The 20,704-nt window shown below is 44.9% G+C and overlaps 1 protein-coding gene across 7 annotated transcripts in view; it reads left to right on the forward strand.

The window, feature by feature from the left end:
- Positions 1-20,704, forward strand: part of SYT7 (synaptotagmin 7) — a 228,479-nt gene that overhangs the window by 131,933 nt on the left and 75,842 nt on the right. For all 7 annotated transcript variants that reach the window (XM_028737069.2, XM_028737074.2, XM_028737093.2 and 4 more), the window contains exon 3: positions 16,721-16,800. In XM_028737069.2, the coding sequence (XP_028592902.2) occupies positions 16,721-16,800 (80 nt within the window). The remainder of the gene's footprint in view (positions 1-16,720; positions 16,801-20,704) is intronic.

Consider the following 20,704-nt stretch of genomic DNA (forward strand, 5'->3'; position numbering starts at 1 on the left):
ACTGTGTGGTTTCCTTCTCCCTGAGCACAGGAATATAACATGCTGAACCAGGATCAGTAATAATTAGGATAAATAAATATAGCTGGTATTTAATTTGAAACAGTATCTTGCATCTTAATGCAAGCATTAGCAACATTTCATCTGCCCTGCTTGGAAACTTGCCACACACAGCCAGTCACTTGCTTTCTTGACACCGTTCCCCACTCTCCCCACTCTTGCCTAGATTGGGACTGCCAGCCAGCTTATATCTGGCAACTATCTCACTCCCTCAGAAGAAACAAGGTCCAGCTTCCCAGATTCAGGCTGCTTAGTTTGCCAGTGCCTTGCAGCAGATGGGAGGTTGTGTGTGGAATACGTTCATGAGTAATATCGCCCCATTAATAAGTAAAGATGCTCATCTGGGAGCCAAATTAATAAAACTGGCTGCCACAGAGTGAGCAAGATGAATTGAAGATTTCGCTGATCAGAGATAAACAGACAACAGCCTTGCCTAGTTCAGATTCATTCCAGTGACTGGCACACCGGGGGCCCCCACACGAAAAAAAGCCCTCATGGTGACAGGAAAGACAAGCCACTCCTTTGCTTCTGCCAGATGGAGTAGATAGGGATAAGTGGCTGGGGGGGGGGGGGGGAATAGATGCTGGCTGGCTGAATGACTTTCTTGACAGGTAGTGGAGCTACAAGGCAGCCATCTTCCCCAGAATTGACTTGGGTATCTTCATTCTTGCTAAGAGAGTGCTTCTGCTGTCTGCTGTTTCTGTCCTGCCATGGTTTTCCATTTTGGTTTGCGGAGAGTGTGGGTAGCTTATTAATTAACCCATTACATTTTTATCCTGTCTTTAAGGAGCTGAAAGCAGTGTATCTGGGCCCTGTCCCCACTTCTTATTCTCACAACAACCCAAGGTGGATCTTGGGAAGCATGGCCAGTTTGGTTGCACCGGGTGCAGAGCTTCTGGGGCACTGCAACTATGACATCCAACGGAAGGCAGGGGAACCAGATTTTTGTGCCCCGCAGGGCACTCCTGAAATTTGAGGTGCCAGGGTCCACCACTGCAATAACCCTCAGAGGTAGGTTAGTTTCAGAGCTAGTGGCTGGCCCAAGGTCACCTAATGAGTTTCACAGCTTAGTGAGGAGTTGAACCTCCAGTCAAGTCTAAACACACATCAACTGCACTAGCTAGTGTGGTGTAATGGTTAGAGCATTCGACTAGGCCAGGGTTCAAATCTCCACTCAGTCATGAAGCCCACTGGGTGACCTTGGGCCAGTCTCCAACTCTCAGCCTAACCTACCTCACAGGGTTGTTGTGAGGAAAAAAATGGGGATGAGGAGAGCCATGTACACTATTTGAGTTCCTTGGAGGAAAAGGTGGCATATAAGTGCAATAAACAAACAAACAAACCACACTGAAGGTGTGTTTGAGCTGCAAGAGCAGCATGTGGCTCTTCAAGCTGGTCAGCTGGATCTGCGTGAGCCAACTAGAGAAGGATAATCTTGTAGGCTTTTGGTGTGGCTTTGGGAAGAGCAGGTTTGCAAACAGATTTCTTCGGTGAAAGCCAGTCTTGCTAGATGCGTGAGAACGTGTGAGGTTTCTGTAGGAGTTGCACAATCTCTTACATTCTCACACCCTTTTGTGTAGAATCATTTGATTTTCCTAAATTCCTGCTTGCTTGCCTACCCACCACCAAAAGGCTTACCTAATGATTTATTTTGCTTTTCTTTCACTGTATGTGTGCTGTTCAAGGGAAGACAAGGAGGAAATATAAGAAGGTGGGGAGCTCTCCAGGATTGTGGGAGGGATGAAAAGAATTACAAAAGAAAATATATGCATGCTTGTCCTGTGCTGCCATTTCACAACAATCTCTGAGTCTCTGTGTGAGGTTTTCTAGGCACACTGGCAGCTTTGCAACTTTGGTGAGGGGAGGGATACAGGGAAAGGAGGCAATTGCATCCCAGACCCCAGTAGCAAACGTTGATTATGCATAGCTGTGTTTCTGACATAGAATGCCATGCAACAAAATGTTTTCAGTCTAAGTGTGCTGCACAACATCTCTTGCTCCCACTGTTCTCACTCATGTCATGATACATTATCTCAGCCTACAAACATAGAATTATTGATGCTCAGTGCAGAATACAACTACAACATTTCTGACAGAAGGTCACCCAGCCCCTGTTTCGCTCAGCTCTCTCAACCATTCATCATAGAACCTCATTTCCAAACCCCCTCAAAATCTTAGTTATACTCCACAGGAGAGGCTCCAATTTGTCAGTGTCCTTCACTGAGTACAGCTGTACCTTGGAAGTCGAACGGAATCCATTCCGGAAGTCCATTCAACTTCTGAAATGTTCAACTGCCAAAGCGCAGCTTCTGATTAGCTGCAGGAAGCTCCTGCAGCCAAGCAGAAGCCACAGAGGCCCCGTCGGATGTTCGGCTTCCAAAAGAATGTTTGAAAACTGGAATACTCACTTCTGGTTTTTGATCGTTTGGGAGCCGAAACGTACGAGTTCTGGGGCATTTGGGAACCAAGGTACTACTGTATGGTGCCCAGAATTGGACATAGTACTCCAGATGTGGCCTGACCAGCACAGAATAGAGTGGAACTATTGCTTCTCATGATCTGGACGCTACAGGCTGGGTTCTCTGTTAAACAGCTGTTCTAGCAGGAGCTAATGTAATGTGTCCCACTAGTGCCTGGGGCTTCAACCCTCTCCTTGCCCCCGGTGCCCCCCGAAATCATCTCCAGGTGGTTGGGGGAGCCCCCCAAAACTGCATGTTGGGGGCGGAGAGCACAGATGTTACATGTGACAAACGGAAATGCTTGTGCTGACGGAATGGTCATAATAGTGTGACGATGAATTCCTCCCTTTGCTTCTTTAATGCAACCTAAGAATGCACGGACATTTTTAGCAGCCACGTCGTGCTGCTGGCTCATGTTCAACTTGTAATGAACTAAGTCATTTAGATCCTTTTCACATATGCTGCTTTCAAGCAAGGTCTCCTCCATCCTATATTTGTGCCTTTGATCTTTATTTTATTTTTGGACCTAATTGTAGGACTTCACATTTATCTCTGTTGAATTTAATCTTGTTGGTTTCGGCCCAATGTTCCAGCCTGTCAAAGTCATTTTGAATCTTGATTCTGTCTTCTATGGTGTTAGCTATCCCTCCTAGCTGTGTGTCATCTTTAAATTTAATAAGCATCCTCTCTATGCCCTCATTCAAGTCATTTATAGCAATGCTGAATAGCACAGGGCCTAAAAGAGAGCCCTGTGGTTCTCCACTTGAGTCTTCCCCCCCAGGCAGCTGACTTAGAGCCATTAATGAGCACTGGCTGGGTTAGTTGTTCAACCAGCTGTGGCTCCACCTGACATTAATATCATTAAGCCCAAATTCCTCTGTCATTCATCAAGGATCTCATGGATGACTGTCCAGTGCTTTGCTGATTTTGTTTTAAAAATAAACTTTTAAGGTGGCCCTCTATTATCCCTATTTTGCAAATGGTGAGAGGTGCAGAAGCTGATAGCAGTGTCTTCTCTAAAGCAGCATTCCTATGCACCTTTACTTCAGAGTAAATCCCTTTGATCTCAGTACTTCTGAGCATGCATACCTGGGATTGTCATACACAAAGTGATATTTGAACAAGAGAAACCGTGATTCAAGGTCAATAATAAAAGTATATTATGTAGAATATACATTTAACCCTTATTTGATTCAAACCTGTCTTCATTTATTGGAGTTTTATGCAATCTTCATGGTCAGTTCCAGGAAAATCTGGAGGGTATGAAAAATTTGAGCAGAAACTTTAGAGGTTTCCATGAAGCAGTTGCCAAATGAAAATTTGGTGATCTTCTGAAAACTTTTTTGAAGCAAGGAAGCATGCTAAACTTGGCTGAAGCCTTTAGTCATGCTAAGAGGTAGGAAGTTCATACCCAAGGTAGGTTTCTCTGTGGATGAGCTCCCATCATCCACCTCACCATTCCCATTCCCGTTCTGTTTCTTATATTTTAAGTCAGGGCCACATCTGTTCCCAAGCACCACAGGATCTCTTCCGAAATGAGAGAATTAAATCCAGCAGCTGGCACATATGTCACCTGTTTGGAGCCTCCCAGTGGGGTCTAGAGACGGCTGAAGCAGATGAAAGGTTGCAGGCACTGCAGCCCATTGGTATGCACACACGATAGAGTGCAGGCAGCATGGAATTTTAATGAATGATTATGTTCTTCCATCAAGCTAAATTTAGAACCAAACCCAAGAAGGTGAAACCCTCTCACCTTCTGCCAAAATGTAGATGAATCATGAGCAGCTTGTCCTTAGTCAGCTTCCATCTTGCTCATACTCTTGTCTTCAGCATCAGTGGCTTCCTAGACAGACTGGGGACAGAGGGACCAGTATTCTCAGCAGTGTCTGCCTGTTCAACTGCTGTTTATTTCTCAGGTGAGACGGCAGGTTCTTTCCTTCCATATAGTACAGTCCAGATTTGACTACAGAGCATGCCTGAAAACCACCTGCATTCCCATTTAGCAAGAGCTTTTGTAGACATGGAGTAAAGACATTTAGGAAACGCATTTTGAACAGTGTATGTGTGAGAGAGTGTTTCTTTATGGACTGCCATTTTAAAATTTAAATAAGAGGCAACAACTGACAGCATGTGACAAGCTCCCTGAGTCCCAGCAGCAAGTACTTTCACGGACCTGAGTGCTTGAAATACCGCTTGAAGATACATCACCCTGGCTGCATTTTCTCAATCCATACTAGAAGATCCGCTCCATACTCTCCTAGCTGTCCTGTGAGTAAACAAGTGCATAAATCTGACAGATGCTGCATATTTGGATCTTCAGGAGCCTTTGTTCTAAAGCCCTTCCCCAAATGCTTATGAGGAAATGTGGTGATTGTTAATATGACATGTTGCCAATATCCCTCTCAAGTCCTCCTTCAATGCAAAATATTCTTCTAGTGCAGCATTATGGAGAGGAAAATTAAAATTGTCAGGGACTCAGTCAACAAGAAAGGGAGTAGCTTGGGAAGCATTGTGAATAAGAGGAAGTTGTAACTGGAAGAGCAGCTGGAAGATCTCTGCCACCCTGTGGCAAGTTTTGCATTTCAGCTACCCACATAATCAAGAAGAATGCTACTTAATAATATATGGCACATATCAAGGATGTGGAAACTGCAGAAGAGAGGTGGGAGTTATTTTAAAGGGGGGCAAGGTGTGGCAAGGAAAGGGAATGGGGAGGTTTTCAAAGCTGTACTTTCAGTTGCTGTGGAATTTCCATGACATAAGCACATTCTAGGGATTCTCATGTAAGCCCCATTCATTTCAATCAGTTGCATGCTAGAGAAATTCCCAGATGATTATGTTGTCTATTGGTGACTAACACAGGTCTTCTCTGCTTGGGGATTTGCTGAGTGTAGCCCATAATAGCTGTTGCGCTTCTTTGCTTCCTGAGTCATGCTGGCCTGAGAGTACCATTTGGCTGGGTTACTGACCCAATTGGAGAGAGTCTGCAAGAGACCTCCATTGTTAAGAGTATTTAGTATGTGTTTGTATTTTGAATCAGCATGTCTAAAGGAGACTGAGTCAGCCCAGAGGATCAGAGGGATTCTTTCCCTTTCATTGCCTTTCCCTGAATCCTCCAGGCCTGCAGTGGAGTTGACTAGATTGCACAAGACATGCAGTTTGTTTTTGCAGGGCATAAACATTCACCTGTCTTTTCTGAAGCCCTGGCACTCCCCAAATTTCTTCCGCAACTTGTCCTCTGTTCACCCTTCTTATCCTGCCTCAAATGGATGGTCCCCTAGTCCTGCCTGCATTTATTCCCCAGCACATACACTTGCAGAGACACAACCTATCCACACTTCTTTTTTTCACAACAGATGGGCTACTGCTATTATACATTTGTTGCACCGTAGTACAGACATCTTCGCTTGAGGGTGCACTTCTCTTGTAGGGATACTTCAGTTTTTCAGCACTATATGGACTATTTTTTGTCTCGAGGGAAATGCCAGTTTAGGCTGCAGTCATATAACTGGGAGTAAGTATGTCCCACTGAACTCAGTGGAATTTTCTTCTTGTTATAGGATTGTACTGTTCTTGTGATTTGCAGAAATGTGTGGACTGTTGTTCTGAACTGCAGTGAAAGAAGTGTGATTACTTTGCCTGCTTCAAGTCTTTATCGTGCGCGTGGGCATTTCTATGAAAGACAACTGCTTCTTCTAAAACAAAATAATCTTAAGACTACTCAGGAGGTTGCACCATCATCGGGAGATTACAAAACATAAGATCTGGTTCAGCATCCTGTTCGCAAAGTGGCCAAACAGATGCCTGTGGAAAACTGGCAAGCAGGACTTGAGCACAAGAGCACTCCCACTTCCTGTGGTTTCCAGCAACTGATATTCGGAAGTATTACTGACTTCGACCCTGGAGGCAGAATGTAGCCATTGTGTCTTCTAACCATTGATAAACTCCATGAATTTGTCCAATCCTCTTTTAAAGCCATCCAGGTCTGGGGCCATCACGGCTTCCCATGGGAGCAAGTTTACCTGTGCGCTAAGTGGATACAGTGGTACCTCGGGTTACAGACGCTTCAGGTTACAGACGCTTCAGGTTACAGACTCCGCTAACCCAGAAATAGTACCTCGGGTTAAGAACTTTGCTTCAGGATGAGAACAGAAATCGTGCGGTGGTGGCGCAGCGACAGCGGGAGGCCCCATTAGCTAAAGTGGTACCTCAGGTTAAGTACAGTTTCAGGTTAAGAACGGACCTCCAGAATGAATTAAGTTCTTAACCTGAGGTACCACTGTAAGGGGTGTGGGTGGCACTGTGGGTTAAACCACAGAGCCTAGGACTTGCCGATCAGAAGGTCGGTGGTTCGAATCCCCACGACGGGGTGAGCTCCCATTGCTCGGTCCCTGCTCCTGCCAACCTAGCAGTTCAAAAGCACATCAAAGTGCAAATAGATGAATAGGTACCGCTCCGGCAGGAAGGTAAACAGCGTTTCCGTGTGCTGCTCTGGTTCACCAGAAGCGGCTTAGTCATGCTGGCCACATGACCTGGAAGCTGTATGCCAGCTCCCTCGGCCAGTAAAGCGAGATGAGCGCCGCAACTCCAGAGTCAGCCATGACTGGACCTAATGGTCAGGGGTCCCTTTACCTTTACCACTGTAAGTACTTTCTTTTATCTGTTCTAAACCTTCCAACATTCAGCTTTGTTGGATATCCAGGAATTCTAGTGTTATGTGATTATTCACTTTTCTATCATTGTCGTTTGTTTCTGTAACCTCCTGTAGCTTGGTTGCCATTCCCCACCCTAGTTTGGGCTTCTTCCCACATCTTCCCACATTACTTGGAAGATCCTAGCCAACCACAGACCACTAAGTGAACGTTATGGCATCATGACACCCAAGCAGAATGCCACTGAGGGCAAATAAAGTGAATTCTTTGCCGCCTTGGATGAATTGCCCTCACTGTGAACAAACACAAATTCAAGGAAACTGCTGAAAAAATAACTGAAGGCTTAGTAATTAAATAGTTATAGACTGCCAAAATTGTTAGTGAAAAACATAATATATTTGGCACAGCCTTGAAAATACTGTACACATTTTTTTAAACTTCCTGGCCAAGTCCCCATCTAATATGAAATCAATATTGATGTCAGTAAGGAAGGTTTCCAGATGGTGCAGATCCACGCACATCCCAATTCCATGAGTGTTTATACTACCACTTTCTTACTTTGGGGTAGGGCTGTAGCTCAGAGGCAGAAAAATCTGCTCTGCATGCATAAACTCTCAGCTAAGTCTCCAGAATCTCTGGGTAGGGCTGTGAGAAACTTATCTGGATGGACCAATGATCTATAGGCAACTTCCTATGTATTCCAGGTAGTTTATTGAGAAACTACGACACTCACCCCTTTTTTTGCTTCTGCATCACACTGTTGACTCAAGTTAAGGTTGTGGTCCACTAAGACCCCAAGATCCTTTTCACTGTACTACTGGCAATCCAGGTGTCCCTCATCTTTCATTTGTGCAGCTGGTTCTCCTGCCTAAGTGTAGAACCTTACATTTGTCCCTACTGACATTCATTTGGTTAGTTTTGGCCACTTCCTCCCATTAGAGCTTCTAGGTGCAAGCAGATTTCTGCTTGCTTATAAGACTTTTCCTTCCTCTCCGCTCCTAGCAGGCCCTTCACATCTGCTTCTGCGGGTCCTCTAATCTTCTGTAACAGATTTGGGAGCATGTAGGCTGCTGCAGGAGGGAGAGGGAATCTGTTCTGCAAAGACTGTCCATTCTATTAGTGGATGTACACCACTGGATATCACCTCCTGGGTTTTGCTTTTTTCTAATGGAGGAAAGAACATCCATAGCTAATGTTCAAAAAGGACATGACCAACAGTAAACAAGGTAAGGAGCCAATTGTGTTACTCGCATTTTCCTTTGAACATCTGTTATTTTTTTCTGTTGCAGAGCCATAGTTATTGAAACATTGTTTGAATTTCAGAGCAAGTTCTGCCCATGGACATGTGGGCAGTGCAGGGAGTTTTTGCAAAACATTTTTATATCAGGAGTCAACTAATACAAAGAGCTTTGTTTACATGCTTTGTAGGTTGTTATGGGCAATGATTACAGTTTCTCTGAATGTGACCATTTTGGAAAATGAAACTTAAAATCTACTCCATTGCTCATTTGCTATGTCATTGCAGAATCCAACTACTTTGACTTTAGCAGGTGGTTGAGGGAGTTAAATAACTCCAGTAGCATTTCAATTACAGCGCATGGTCTTCTCAAATCTAAGAATCTTTCATTTCATCCATTTGTTCATGTTATACCCCACTTTCTCTCCCAATGGAAACTCATATTTCATACACCTTTTAGTTAAAAACAACAACAGCCCAGCAGCCCAGCCCAAAGTTTTCTGAACTACAGCTGGACATAATGACTGCACTATGGTCTGTTCTTTATTGTTTTAAATCATTCAAAGCTTGTCAGGATTTCTAACTTCCTAGAAGCCCATCTCAGAATCTTGAAATCTCTACAGATCCTGCCACACTCTGCATGGCTTTCAATGACTGCATAGTCATATGAATGCATCCCATATGGGACTCTGGATCTTCTCAAATATCCAGAGGACCGCAGTGTTCATGCATAGCTGATTTCAGAAATCTTCTGATAGATTTATCCTAGCACCCTAGACTCCTTGAAACACCTCGTTTCTGTTAGATGGACTGTGACTTCTGCCTGTCTAAGCAACAAGCAACAACTTTAAGTTGTCATCCTTGCCTTAGAATCTTTTTACCCTCTGATCCCCAAGTTTATTAGATTCTGTCAAAAATATTTACGATTTCCTGTCTCTTTGGGGTCAGGAAAACAAGTGTTAACTACTTCCCATTATTTAAATACCTATTAAATCACACAACATTTAGAGAGAAAATATGTTTGTCAAGGAAGGTAAAAAAAATCTGGGACAATTTTTTTTTAAAGAAAAATATTTTTAGAGAGGCTTTTTTTAAAGGAGAGTTGTACAGAATTTTTTTTAAAGTTCAGTTTCGAACCCAATGCCTAGATTATCAATAATGTGTCGTTACAAAAGGAAGGTGCCTACAAGAGCCCATGGGTAGAGTTTCCATACATCACCCAAATATGGCAGTCCAACAACTTTGCCAAAAAAAAACTCAACAACTTTTCTGTCCAGATTTTCACTGCTTGAAATATGGCAACCCTACCAGGGGTCCCAGGCACACACACAGGGTCTGTGTCCCCTTGGATAATGGAAGACATGGCAGAGAATGCAATGTTTTAAGAAATATGGTTTATTCACCTATTTACACCTTCAGTCTGCATGGAGGAAGTCCATGACTCTTAGAAAGTGGTTTTCCTAGGTAATTAGTTAGTTGTGTTGTTTCAAATGGAATTACTGAGTTAGACCTCCCAGCCCTTTTGGACTCCATCTCTCAGTGTGAAGGCCTCTACACTGCTCATTCTTGACATCTGATTTTCGATTGGCCTCTGATTCCCAGCACTTCATTCCAAATCTCAATGGAAAGTTGTCTCCCCACACTTCCTCACCGGTCTTATGCTGTTCAAATCATTTCCCCCCTCAGCCTGTCTTGTATTATTCCCTCCTGTAGTCCCTAATTTAATTTTGCTGCAGCATCGGCATCTGTGGTTGGTACTGTTGCCCTTTGTGGTTGTAATCATTGCCCTTTCACATCTAATCCACAGTCTAAGGAAGAAGGATGCACTACTTGCATGCCTGAGGCCTTCTGGGTTATGCTGCGCCAGCAGACTTGCACCAAGAGTAGCACAAAAACTGTCTCCCTTCTACACCTGTGTTTTCATTTGCTAATTGTTCACTAATTAGCATTAATTGTCTCTTGCCTGCCCTAGAATCATGAAGCACATTGAGACTGCCATCAGAAATCACAACCAAGCGGCCTTATTATCGAGACCCAATTAGGAACAAAATGCTCACTTCATTATCTTATGACATGCGTTTTGTTTTTTTTGTTACTGTGAACTTAATTAATTAGAGTTCAATTAATCCTAAAATGGCCTGGCTGTTTCTCCTCTGCTGGGACTGTGATGAAGGGGAGGCAAGGTAGGCCTTCAAGGCTGAATTTTGTTCACCTTGAAGAGCATGGAGAAGCACCAAAGCATCTACCTAGTTTCAAGACCCCCAAAGTAGAGGGACTCCCATGGACATCTCTGTTTGCTTGGGAGGTGTAAAATGAAATGGAAAAAAATGCATATAGCTTTGTGGCTGCTAGTTTCTAAGCTAGAGACTTCCCCATGCCTTTAAAATTAACACAAGAACATAAGAAGTCTTTTGTATCAGGCCCATGACCTGTTCTCACAGTGGCCAGCCGGATATCTGTGGGAAACTCAGCAGGTGGAGCATGAGACTCTTAATTTTAGTGTTGTGGGTTTGAGCGCCACATTGGGCAAAAGATTTCTGCATTGCAGGGGGTTGGACTAGATGACCCTTGTGGTCCCTTTCAGCTCTACAGTTCTGTGATTCTAAGCACATAAGCAAGACATGAATTGCCACTGAATTAGAGACCAGGCAACAGTGATTTCTCCCTCCCATTTTCACCCTGTCCTTTTATCGGTCTCTCACCTGCGGTCAAAGGTGAAGCAGATTAAAGACCTGAGCTAAGACAGGTGAGAGAAGGCACTACTGCTGCTGTTTCCTTTTCCAGTTCAGCAGCATGGGGAAAATCTCTGGCTTGCAAATTGGCCACTCCTGAACTTTCTAGCAGTATTACTAATCCAACTGAAAATTAAATCTTAAAAACAAAACAAAAATATAAGTCATACTGACAAATGACAGAATTAGAATAATAAAGCAATGGACTCCTGATGTGAATCTGAGCATATCATTCAACATATTTTCTATTCACATCAGCAACAATGAGAAAGGAATAACTTTATTTTGTTTAAGAAAGTGACAAATGCTTTCACAATTGCCCAGTCAACATCCAGATCTCTATAAAGAATGTGTCAGTGCCAGTGAATCAATTGCTAAGATAATGTTCAATTTTTATTTTAGTTTTTGCAAAGCACTTTTACAAAAGAACACTTTGATCAGCCTGGAGCCTCTGATTGCGCCCCTTAGCTAATAAATACAGTGGTACCCCGCAAGACGAACGCCTCGCGAGACGAAAAACTCGCAAAACGAAAGGTTTTTTCGTTTTCGAGTTGCCTCGCAAGACGAATTTCCCTATGGGCTTGCTTCGCAAAACGAAGCTTGCCCCGGGGACAGCGGGTCTTCTCTTTTGAAGCAAGGGGCGGCGGGGAGATCGCTTCTCCCCACCGCCCCTTGCTTCAAAAGAGGTCCGGGGGCAGCGGGAAGCGCTTCCCGCTGCCCCCGGACCTCTTTTGAAGCAAGCGGCTGCGCTTCTCTACGCAGCCGCTTGCTTCAAAAGAGGTCCCGGACCTCTTTTGAAGCAAGCGGCTGCGGGGAGATCGCTTTTCTCCGCAGCCGCTTCCTTCAAAAGAGGTCCCGGACCCCTTTTGAAGCAAGCGGCTGCGGGGAGATCGCTTCTCTACGCAGCCGCTTGCTTCAAAAGAGGTCCCGGACCTCTTTTGAAGCAAGCGGCTGCGGGGAGATCGCTTTTCTCCGCAGCCGCTTCCTTCAAAAGAGGTCCCGGACCCCTTTTGAAGCAAGCGGCTGCGGGGAGATCGCTTTTCTCCGCAGCCGCTTCTTTCAAAAGAGGTCCCGGACCCCTTTTGAAGCAAGCGGCTGCGGGGAGATCGCTTTTCTCCGCAGCCGCTTGCTTCAAAAGAGGTCCCGGACCCCTTTTGAAGCAAGCGGCTGCGGGGAGATCGCTTTTCTCCGCAGCCGCTTGCTTCAAAAGAGGTCCCGGACCCCTTTTGAAGCAAGCGGCTGCGGGGAGATCGCTTTTCTCCGCAGCCGCTTCTTTCAAAAGAGGTCCCGGACCCCTTTTGAAGCAAGCGGCTGCGGGGAGATCGCTTTTCTCCGCAGCCGCTTGCTTCAAAAGAGGTCCCGGACCCCTTTTGAAGCAAGCGGCTGCGGGGAGATCGCTTTTCTCCGCAGCCGCTTCCTTCAAAAGAGGTCCCGGACCCCTTTTGAAGCAAGCGGCTGCGGGGAGATCGCTTTTCTCCGCAGCCGCTTGCTTCAAAAGAGGTCCCGGACCCCTTTTGAAGCAAGCGGCTGCGGGGAGATCGCTTCTCTACGCAGCCGCTTCCTTCAAAAGAGGTCCCGGACCCCTTTTGAAGCAAGCGGCTGCGGGGAGATCGCTTCTCTACGCAGCCGCTTGCTTCAAAAGAGGTCCCGGACCTCTTTTGAAGCAAGCGGCTGCGGGGAGATCGCTTTTCTCCGCAGCCGCTTCCTTCAAAAGAGGTCCCGGACCCCTTTTGAAGCAAGCGGCTGCGGGGAGATCGCTTTTCTCCGCAGCCGCTTCTTTCAAAAGAGGTCCCGGACCCCTTTTGAAGCAAGCGGCTGCGGGGAGATCGCTTCTCTCCGCAGCCGCTTCCTTCAAAAGAGGTCCCGGACCCCTTTTGAAGCAAGCGGCTGCGGGGAGATCGCTTCTCTCCGCAGCCGCTTGCTTCAAAAGAGGTCCAGGGAACACCTGCCCCAGCCGCCCCGCTTCGGAACGCTGCTCCGAAGCGGGGCTGTGGGGCGGGAACCTCTCCCCCCGCCGCCGGGCATCGGAACGATGCCCCAATGCCGGGCGGTGGGGCGGGAACCTCGCACCCTGCCGCCGGGCATCGGAACGAGGTCCTGGACCTCTTCTGAAGGCAGGCGGTGGCAAAAGTCTTTGCTCCCCCCGCCTGCCTTCCCGGGACAGCGGAGACTTCTCCGCTGCCCCGGGCGATCTTAAAATGCTGGCGGGCGGGAGCGAAGCGTTCGCTGCCGACCCCCAGCATTTTAAAATCTCCCCGGGGCAGCGGAGACTTCGCTCCCGCCCGCCAGCATTTTAAAATCGCCCCGGGACAGCAGGGGCTTTTAAAATGCTGGCGGTCGGCAGCAAAGACCTCCTGTCCCCGGAGCTTGCAGGGCGGGAGGTGGGAAGAAGGGCTTTTCTTCCCACCGCCAGCCTTCAGAACAGCCTTCTGAAGGCTGGCAGTGGGAAAAAAGCCCTTGCCCCCCCCCCCCAGCCTTCAGAAGAGGTCGGGGGACAGACTGTCCCCGGACCTGGTCTGAAGGCGGTTTCCCTAGGAACGCATTAATTGATTTTCAATGCATTCCTATGGGAAACCGTGCATCGCAAGACGAAAAACTCGCAAGACGAAGAGAATTGCGGAACGAATTAATTTCGTCTTGCGAGGCACCACTGTATCACTTTACAGGAACCCTATGCTGAGGGAAAATGTGTGGTTAGAAATACCCAACAGGGTTTGGAGGAAGTTGCAACAATAAAATATTAAGAGAACATGTTCCTTCTAGAGGGCAGTTAATTAAATTGCAATGGTCTGATCTTTGGAAGTGAAAGGCATTCAACAGTTCCCATTGACTTCAGTGTGAACTATGATTAGTCATCTCCACTGAAGCCAAACTTTGATCCCTCGATATAGCCTTACATTACCTAATGCCAGGGACCTAGCTGTTGCCTTGCGTTTATATTTCTGATGCTTCAATGCACAATGCAAGAACTCTATAGTTTTTTTCAAGGCAAAGTACACTGGAATTGAATGTAGTTGTAAGTTGTCAGATCTGGTGTTCCAGATCTCTAGCTGACAATAATGAAAATGCAGTTTGGGAAGCTTCTAGTTATCTTCTCCCCTCTAATCCAATTCAGTTTTATTGCATAAAAATGAAATACTAGAGTAAACAATGACTATGGCCATGTTTGCACATAACACTAAGCTAAACTGTGGCTTAGTGTGAAGCAATCAGTATACTGGTGTGTAGTTAGAAAATCATGTCTACTTCACCTTCCCCAATTCTTCTGCTGTTGCACCACCAAGAACTAAGCCATGATGTGACTTAGTGTTATGTGTTAGGCTAGTGGTTTGTCTTGCTCCAAACAAGCCACAAGCTGTAACCAAGGTTTGTTACTGGCTTACAACTCTTGGTTTATTTGGGGAAGACAAAGCTTGAGTGTACCTTCACTCATAACACTAAGCTAAATTGGTGGTGTAGGAAGTGGTGTGCAGTGGGTGCAGGCCGCCCCAGGTGTCATCACTGAGGGGGGTCACCGTGGGGCCTGGCCTGTAGCATACCTGAGCCACACATCTCTCCTGGGGAGTTACGCGGTGGCTCGGGCACCTGCAGGCTCTGTGCTGCCTGAAATGGCAACGTGGGGCTTGCGGACTCCGTGGAGGTTCCACGCAGTGTGCTCTGCCCCGGCTTGCCCTGCCCCCGGGTGCAGGACATTTGTGCCGTCCCGGGCACTTGAGCAGCTAGCTACGCCACTGAGCTAAATCATAGTCTCCTGGTAGTACACACAGTTGTGAGGGAGGAGCAAAGCAGCCAAGTTTTTCTGTGCACTAACCTGCTTCATAACTGGTTTGGCTTAGTGTTGCATGTGAATGACAACTATTCAAAGCATACAAACGCCAATATCTTATTTGATATACTTTATATATCATAGAATCATAGAACTGTAGAGTTGGAAGCAAGAATAAGGGTCATCTAAGTCCTACCCCCTGCAATGCAGGAATCTTTTTGTCCAACATGGGGCTTGAACCCACGACCCTGGCAATAAGAATCTCATGCTCCTCCAACGGAGCTATCCTAATGGTTCTGATTTCATTATTTTTAAATGGACCAATACAAGGACATGCAAATAAACACTAGCAGAGAAGAGAAAATATGTTCAAAGCTCTAGAGATAATTGCACGCACCAACCCAGTCAACACCATCCCCATTCCTTTATTTCATTCAGTACTCTGTACTGTAGGAATATTTCTGCTTCACTGTGATAAAAAGGGGTGGGGGGAGAAGGAGAAAAACAGGTAGAAGGAAAGAATGTGTTATCTGCATCTGATCTGGTTAGATCTCAATGGTGTAATTAGGGAAAGTGTCAAGTCCCCTTTTGTCTGCCCCATGAGAAGTTATTCTGGAACTTTCACATATGACAGAACTGTTCCAGGAGTAGCACAAAAAGGGAACCTTGGACTGCAACTTCTCAGCTATTTTCAGATAGTTGCAAGGGAGGTTTCATTTTAGTTTGCTCCGATAGCTGCAGAAGACTCAGTTGACGTTTGTTCCAATTCAGCAGTAAGCAGTGGGTTTTCCCAAGCACAACAGTGGGACCAGAAAAGTACTTGTCGGACCCGTGATTAGAAATCCACAAGTATGTGGATGAATCCTGAATTAAACAGTGTAACCAGATCACTCTGCAGTTTCTTTTTGTCTACTGCCCTTTGCATTTTATATTGTATATGTTATATATTATTATAGGAATTCTAAGGTAACAATATTTTCTCATGCTGCTAAATTATCAGTGTAATTCAATAAAACTGTTTTGATTATTTTTTTTTTAAAAAGGAGGGGCTTTGACTTCCAGGTCATCACTTCAGTAAATACTTTAAAAATTGAGGATTAAATGGTGGGTGCCTGAGTTTGCTGTACAAGAACACCTAAAATTACCAGTCTTGTACCTTTCCCTCTGGTTAAGTCCATTCTTCATCAGCTGTGGATCTACTAAATCTACATCATGCCCAGGGCATTTTTGTGATGTATGAAGCTGTCATTGGTGATCACCTCATAGGATCTGTCCATTCTGCTATCATGTTTGGAATCTGTTGATCATTGACAAAGCCCAATACGTTTTTGTATTTCTAGTACAGATTTCCTTTGTCATCAGATAGATGCAATTCTGGTTTTATGATTTTAGCACTCCTGGTTTGACTTGGTAAATGCTTCTTTAGCTGCTGATAGATTTTATCTACAAAGAGGAAATGCATGTGGAATTACAGCACCAAGTAAAACCATCTTTATACAATACTCTGTTTTCAGCCTTAGCTGTAGCAGATATATTAGTTCACTGCGACTAGCAGAGCATTTTCTCTTACCAAAAACTTCTACGGAGGTCACTCCCATATTACAGTCCACTTATGCAAATTTTCTACTTTCAAAGGGTCTACTGGACAAAGCTGGCCTTTTGTGTTTCCGAGCACTAATCACATACAGTGCCACTGCAAGTGTGACAAGGGGAAGGGACCTACCTAGATCTTTTCCTGTTCTCCTTTCAGAAGCAAAGCTGTTCCTCCCACCAGATAAACCCTTATCCTCACCTTCTCTTTTTCCATTTCATTTCAGGGCAAACGCTATAAAAACTCCTTGGAGACGGTGGGAACTCCAGATTCCAGCCGAGGTCGCAGTGAAAAGAAAGCCATTAAGTAAGTCACAGGAGGAATTATAGGAGTGAATGGACTGGAGGTGCTTGGATCACAATCACTGCACAATGAAGATATTCATTGGGGATGTGTTGGCTGTTTTGCCTTCAGGCAACCCTGTAGCTGAAAAGTCCTAAGCACACGTCACGTGTCTCCTCCACTGCCGTATTGCTCTAATCTTAAGCATGCATATACATATATATATTTATATATATGTCACACCACTGCAGTAGCAGCCAGTGTAGTAGGGCATGGCTACCCTCCCAACATTGGTATCTCTGCAGCGTACCTGGTCAGGACTGAGTGATGGTGAGGTCAGGGCTGCATAGACCATCAGCGGAAGCACCACATTGTCTCTCCCAGTGTGTCCACACAGCCCCAAGCTCTCCTCCCCTCTGTCTCTCCCCAGACCTCTCCTGATGAGTTGCAGTGGCACCAGTGTTGGGAGGGCAGCTTCGCAGTACCACCGCACCAGCTGCCTCTGCACCACTGTACATGTGTTGTACACATGCAGCTCCTGATACTGCTTCAGTTTGTGTAATTGTTCCTGTATTTTTTGTAAATGCCCCACTCTTGTGCATACACCTTTATGTTTTCCAACCAGACAATGCTCTTGGCACACCTGTAAATATTTCTCGTCCCAACATTCATCAGAGTAGCACCACTTCTTTTATTACCCTGAAACTTTTCCCTACGAAAATAAGGCTGTTCTCTTTATATCACTCTTACCCTCTCACCATAGCAATCTGACACCTGTAGTAACACCTCCACATCCCAAGGCTCAAAACTCCAAGTGCTAGCCCTCAAAAAGCAATTCTATCCCTATTACATTTCTGTAAGCCTTCCCCCACCCCCCACATTTACTATTTTATCTGCTTCTTTGACATTTCCCCTGGGCACAGCCTGTATTTCAACACATTTCAGACTCTCTCCTTCCCTATACATGTGACGTCAACAGATTCGGACTACCCAAGAGATCAGTACCAAATTGCAGTTCTGCCTTATACGTAGCCATCCACACTTGATATATACCAGTCCAAATAAGAGTTCAGCCTTTCTTCTGTTTCTGGGCACGTGATAAATCTCCTGAATGGAAAAGCAAACCATCGATATTTTCTTTCTCCAGGGCTTAGTCTCAGGCGTGTCTGTAGTGTAAAAGTTAGTAAAATCCTCCTGGCCCCTTTTGTGAGAAGATAATTATTTTATTTATTATTTATCTCATAAATTTTATTTATTGCTTAATTGCAAAAACAACAACAACAACAACAACAACTTCAAGGTAGTTATGGATATTCTCTACGTATGTAGATTCCTGAGCCTTAAGACTATGCCCCCACATTTTCAAATTGTGGCAATTGGTTCCAGGCAAAATGCTGGCTGCATAGTCTTCCTTTAGCCTGAATAAATAAATAAATCCTTTCCTCTGAAACAACTCCAAGTCATTGTGGTCTATGGACTTACTCCAGGTTCCTTTGTGGCTGTGTATGTTCACACAAAGAAATGACTTGGCAATGAGTTGTGTAGTAGTAAAGTGGCAGACTCAGCAGTGGGACAAACTGTAAACAGCAAATTTGTCCATGTCACTGTGATTTAAGCCCCTCTGGTTATATGAAAATATTCTCTAGCAGGAAGCTGGGGACTGAGCCAAATTCCACATTCCCACCAATTATATGCTGCTCTTCCTTAGCCTGCTGTGGAAGAGTTCTCTTAAGCTTTATCCTTTATCAGCTTTCCGATAATATGATAGGGCCCACCCTTTTCTATAAACACTTCTGGGTCTCTTTCTTCTCATTGTCTTACATAAAGAATAGGTTTTCCCAATTTTGCTGCATAGGAATCCCTGCTTTTACTTGAATGTTTCTTTCATTGCATTTTCTTGAGACCTTTACGATAAATATCGTTGAGGACCTACTGTCATTTGGTTTGAATGCTAATAGAGGAGAGAGACCTAGAACACTTATTCTCTTTTATAAAGTAATGTGTGTCACATAACATTTTCTATATATACTTCATCTACATTTGTAACCTAACCCTTGTTAAAACTGTACTTGTTCCCCCAAAATGTTTACAATGTTTCTGGTTTGTTGGCAGGAGATGATTCTGCTCAGCTCCTTGAGCTGGACTTCTTCAAAGTAGATGCTTCCTTCTTTTTGTCCCTGAAGGGTGTGGTGGGTTAAGGGCTATAACATACAACAAAGGGTGTTCTGTGTAGAAAAGATTTATAACCCAATCTTTGTACATGTTAACTTGGACTCAAGGCCACTGATTTCAGTGGGTCTTTCTCCTAAGTAAATGGCGTAGGATTAAAGCCTGACAGTGCATTCCTGTGCATGCTTACTTGGAAGTAAGCCCCATTGTTTCCAATGGGATTTACTTCCTAGTCAGTGTGTTTAGGATTTTCACCTAGTTACCCAGTGATTAACTCAGAACTTTCCCTTAGAAGCAAGGAAGAGATGAGCATATCATGGTATTTGAGTACTGCAGTAGCACATGAAGCTGCTGTGCTGAGCAATGTGGTGGAACAAAACCTTTAAGGTGCCTAGGCTATTCCTTTGACTCATCAATGCAGCTGTACTCATAGCTCAATTGAAGATGGGTCTCCATTTATTTCTTCCATTTAGTTCTTCCCTTTCTTTCACATTGCAACAATTACTTACGATGAGTTGAGTTTATATGAAATTTCTCCCATGATTACAATTCCTTGTAGATGCACACCCATATGGCGAAACTGATATTTTGTCTCATCTTCAGGAATAATTAAAAACTCACATTTCCCGAGAGCATGATTAAGTATCAGTTTTGCAACATGGCTGGTGTTTTGCCTTCCAGTATGATCATACAAGCTAACCCTCAGTTCCTCGCTGCCATCTGTCTATGCGACTGCCAAGTCAAATTTTCTGCAGTACAGGACACTGCAGAGATCTGGCATTTTTTCCAAGGAGTTCAGTGGTGACACTGAGATGTTGTGAAATAAGAGAACTTGATTACATCCCATGGAACTATGTGGATCTGGTAAAAGGAGTGTTCCTTCAAAAGTGTGAACATCTGGCACTTCCTGACCTGTATCTCCTCCTGTTTGGTGCCAAGAAATGCACTAGGGTGATGATATGGAAGGCCAAACTGCAAACTAATTATGTAGCATTAAGCTGCATGTATGTGTTTTCCCTTTATTTAACAAGTGGTGGAGGAGGGCAATTGTCATCAGGACCGCAGCATGCACAGAGGTGAAGTTTATCATTTCCTTCTCCAGACACAATTCCAAGAGCAACGCTTCTCTCCCTGCAAGCTTAGAAAGAATATTTCTGTTGTTGCCACTGGGAGCTTTTGTTCTATAGCTGCATACAGGGTGCATTTTCATCTTGGACTGTGGTTGTGGAGGGAAGGGATACCTTACCTTCCTGCATACCCTAGTCATTGGGGGACCCAATAAAGAAAAAAACATATTCATGACTGCTTGCGATGCTGTGCCCTTAAAGTGACATCTAGTTTGACCCCCAAACAGAAAGATTGGTGACATTTCAGTATCTGTGCATTTGTGTTGTGCAAGCATTTATGTGTGATTATACATATATATGTGTGTGTGTGCGCGCGTGCACGCACTGTATGTAGATGTGTGCTTACATCTCATATTTTGCATGAGTGAGTGTGTATGTGTGCACATACTTGCATATAGGTAGATACTGCATCCTTGGATGCACGGACCCATCTGTAGCTTGAGTCTCTGAGTAGCACTGCTTTCCGTTAGCTAAATCCTTAGCAGAACCAGATGTGATGAATACAGAGATCTGGGGTCTTGTTCTTTTATCAGAAATGTGTGATACTCACTGTTGTCTCCCTGGTGTCTTTGGGACCCGGCAGGCTGTGTACATTCTGCTCTCACTGGATGGCTATGCCTATGAGTGGGTCA

This window comes from Podarcis muralis, chromosome 1 (genome assembly GCF_964188315.1).
Source record: "Podarcis muralis chromosome 1, rPodMur119.hap1.1, whole genome shotgun sequence".
Classification (NCBI taxonomy): domain Eukaryota; kingdom Metazoa; phylum Chordata; class Lepidosauria; order Squamata; family Lacertidae; genus Podarcis; species Podarcis muralis.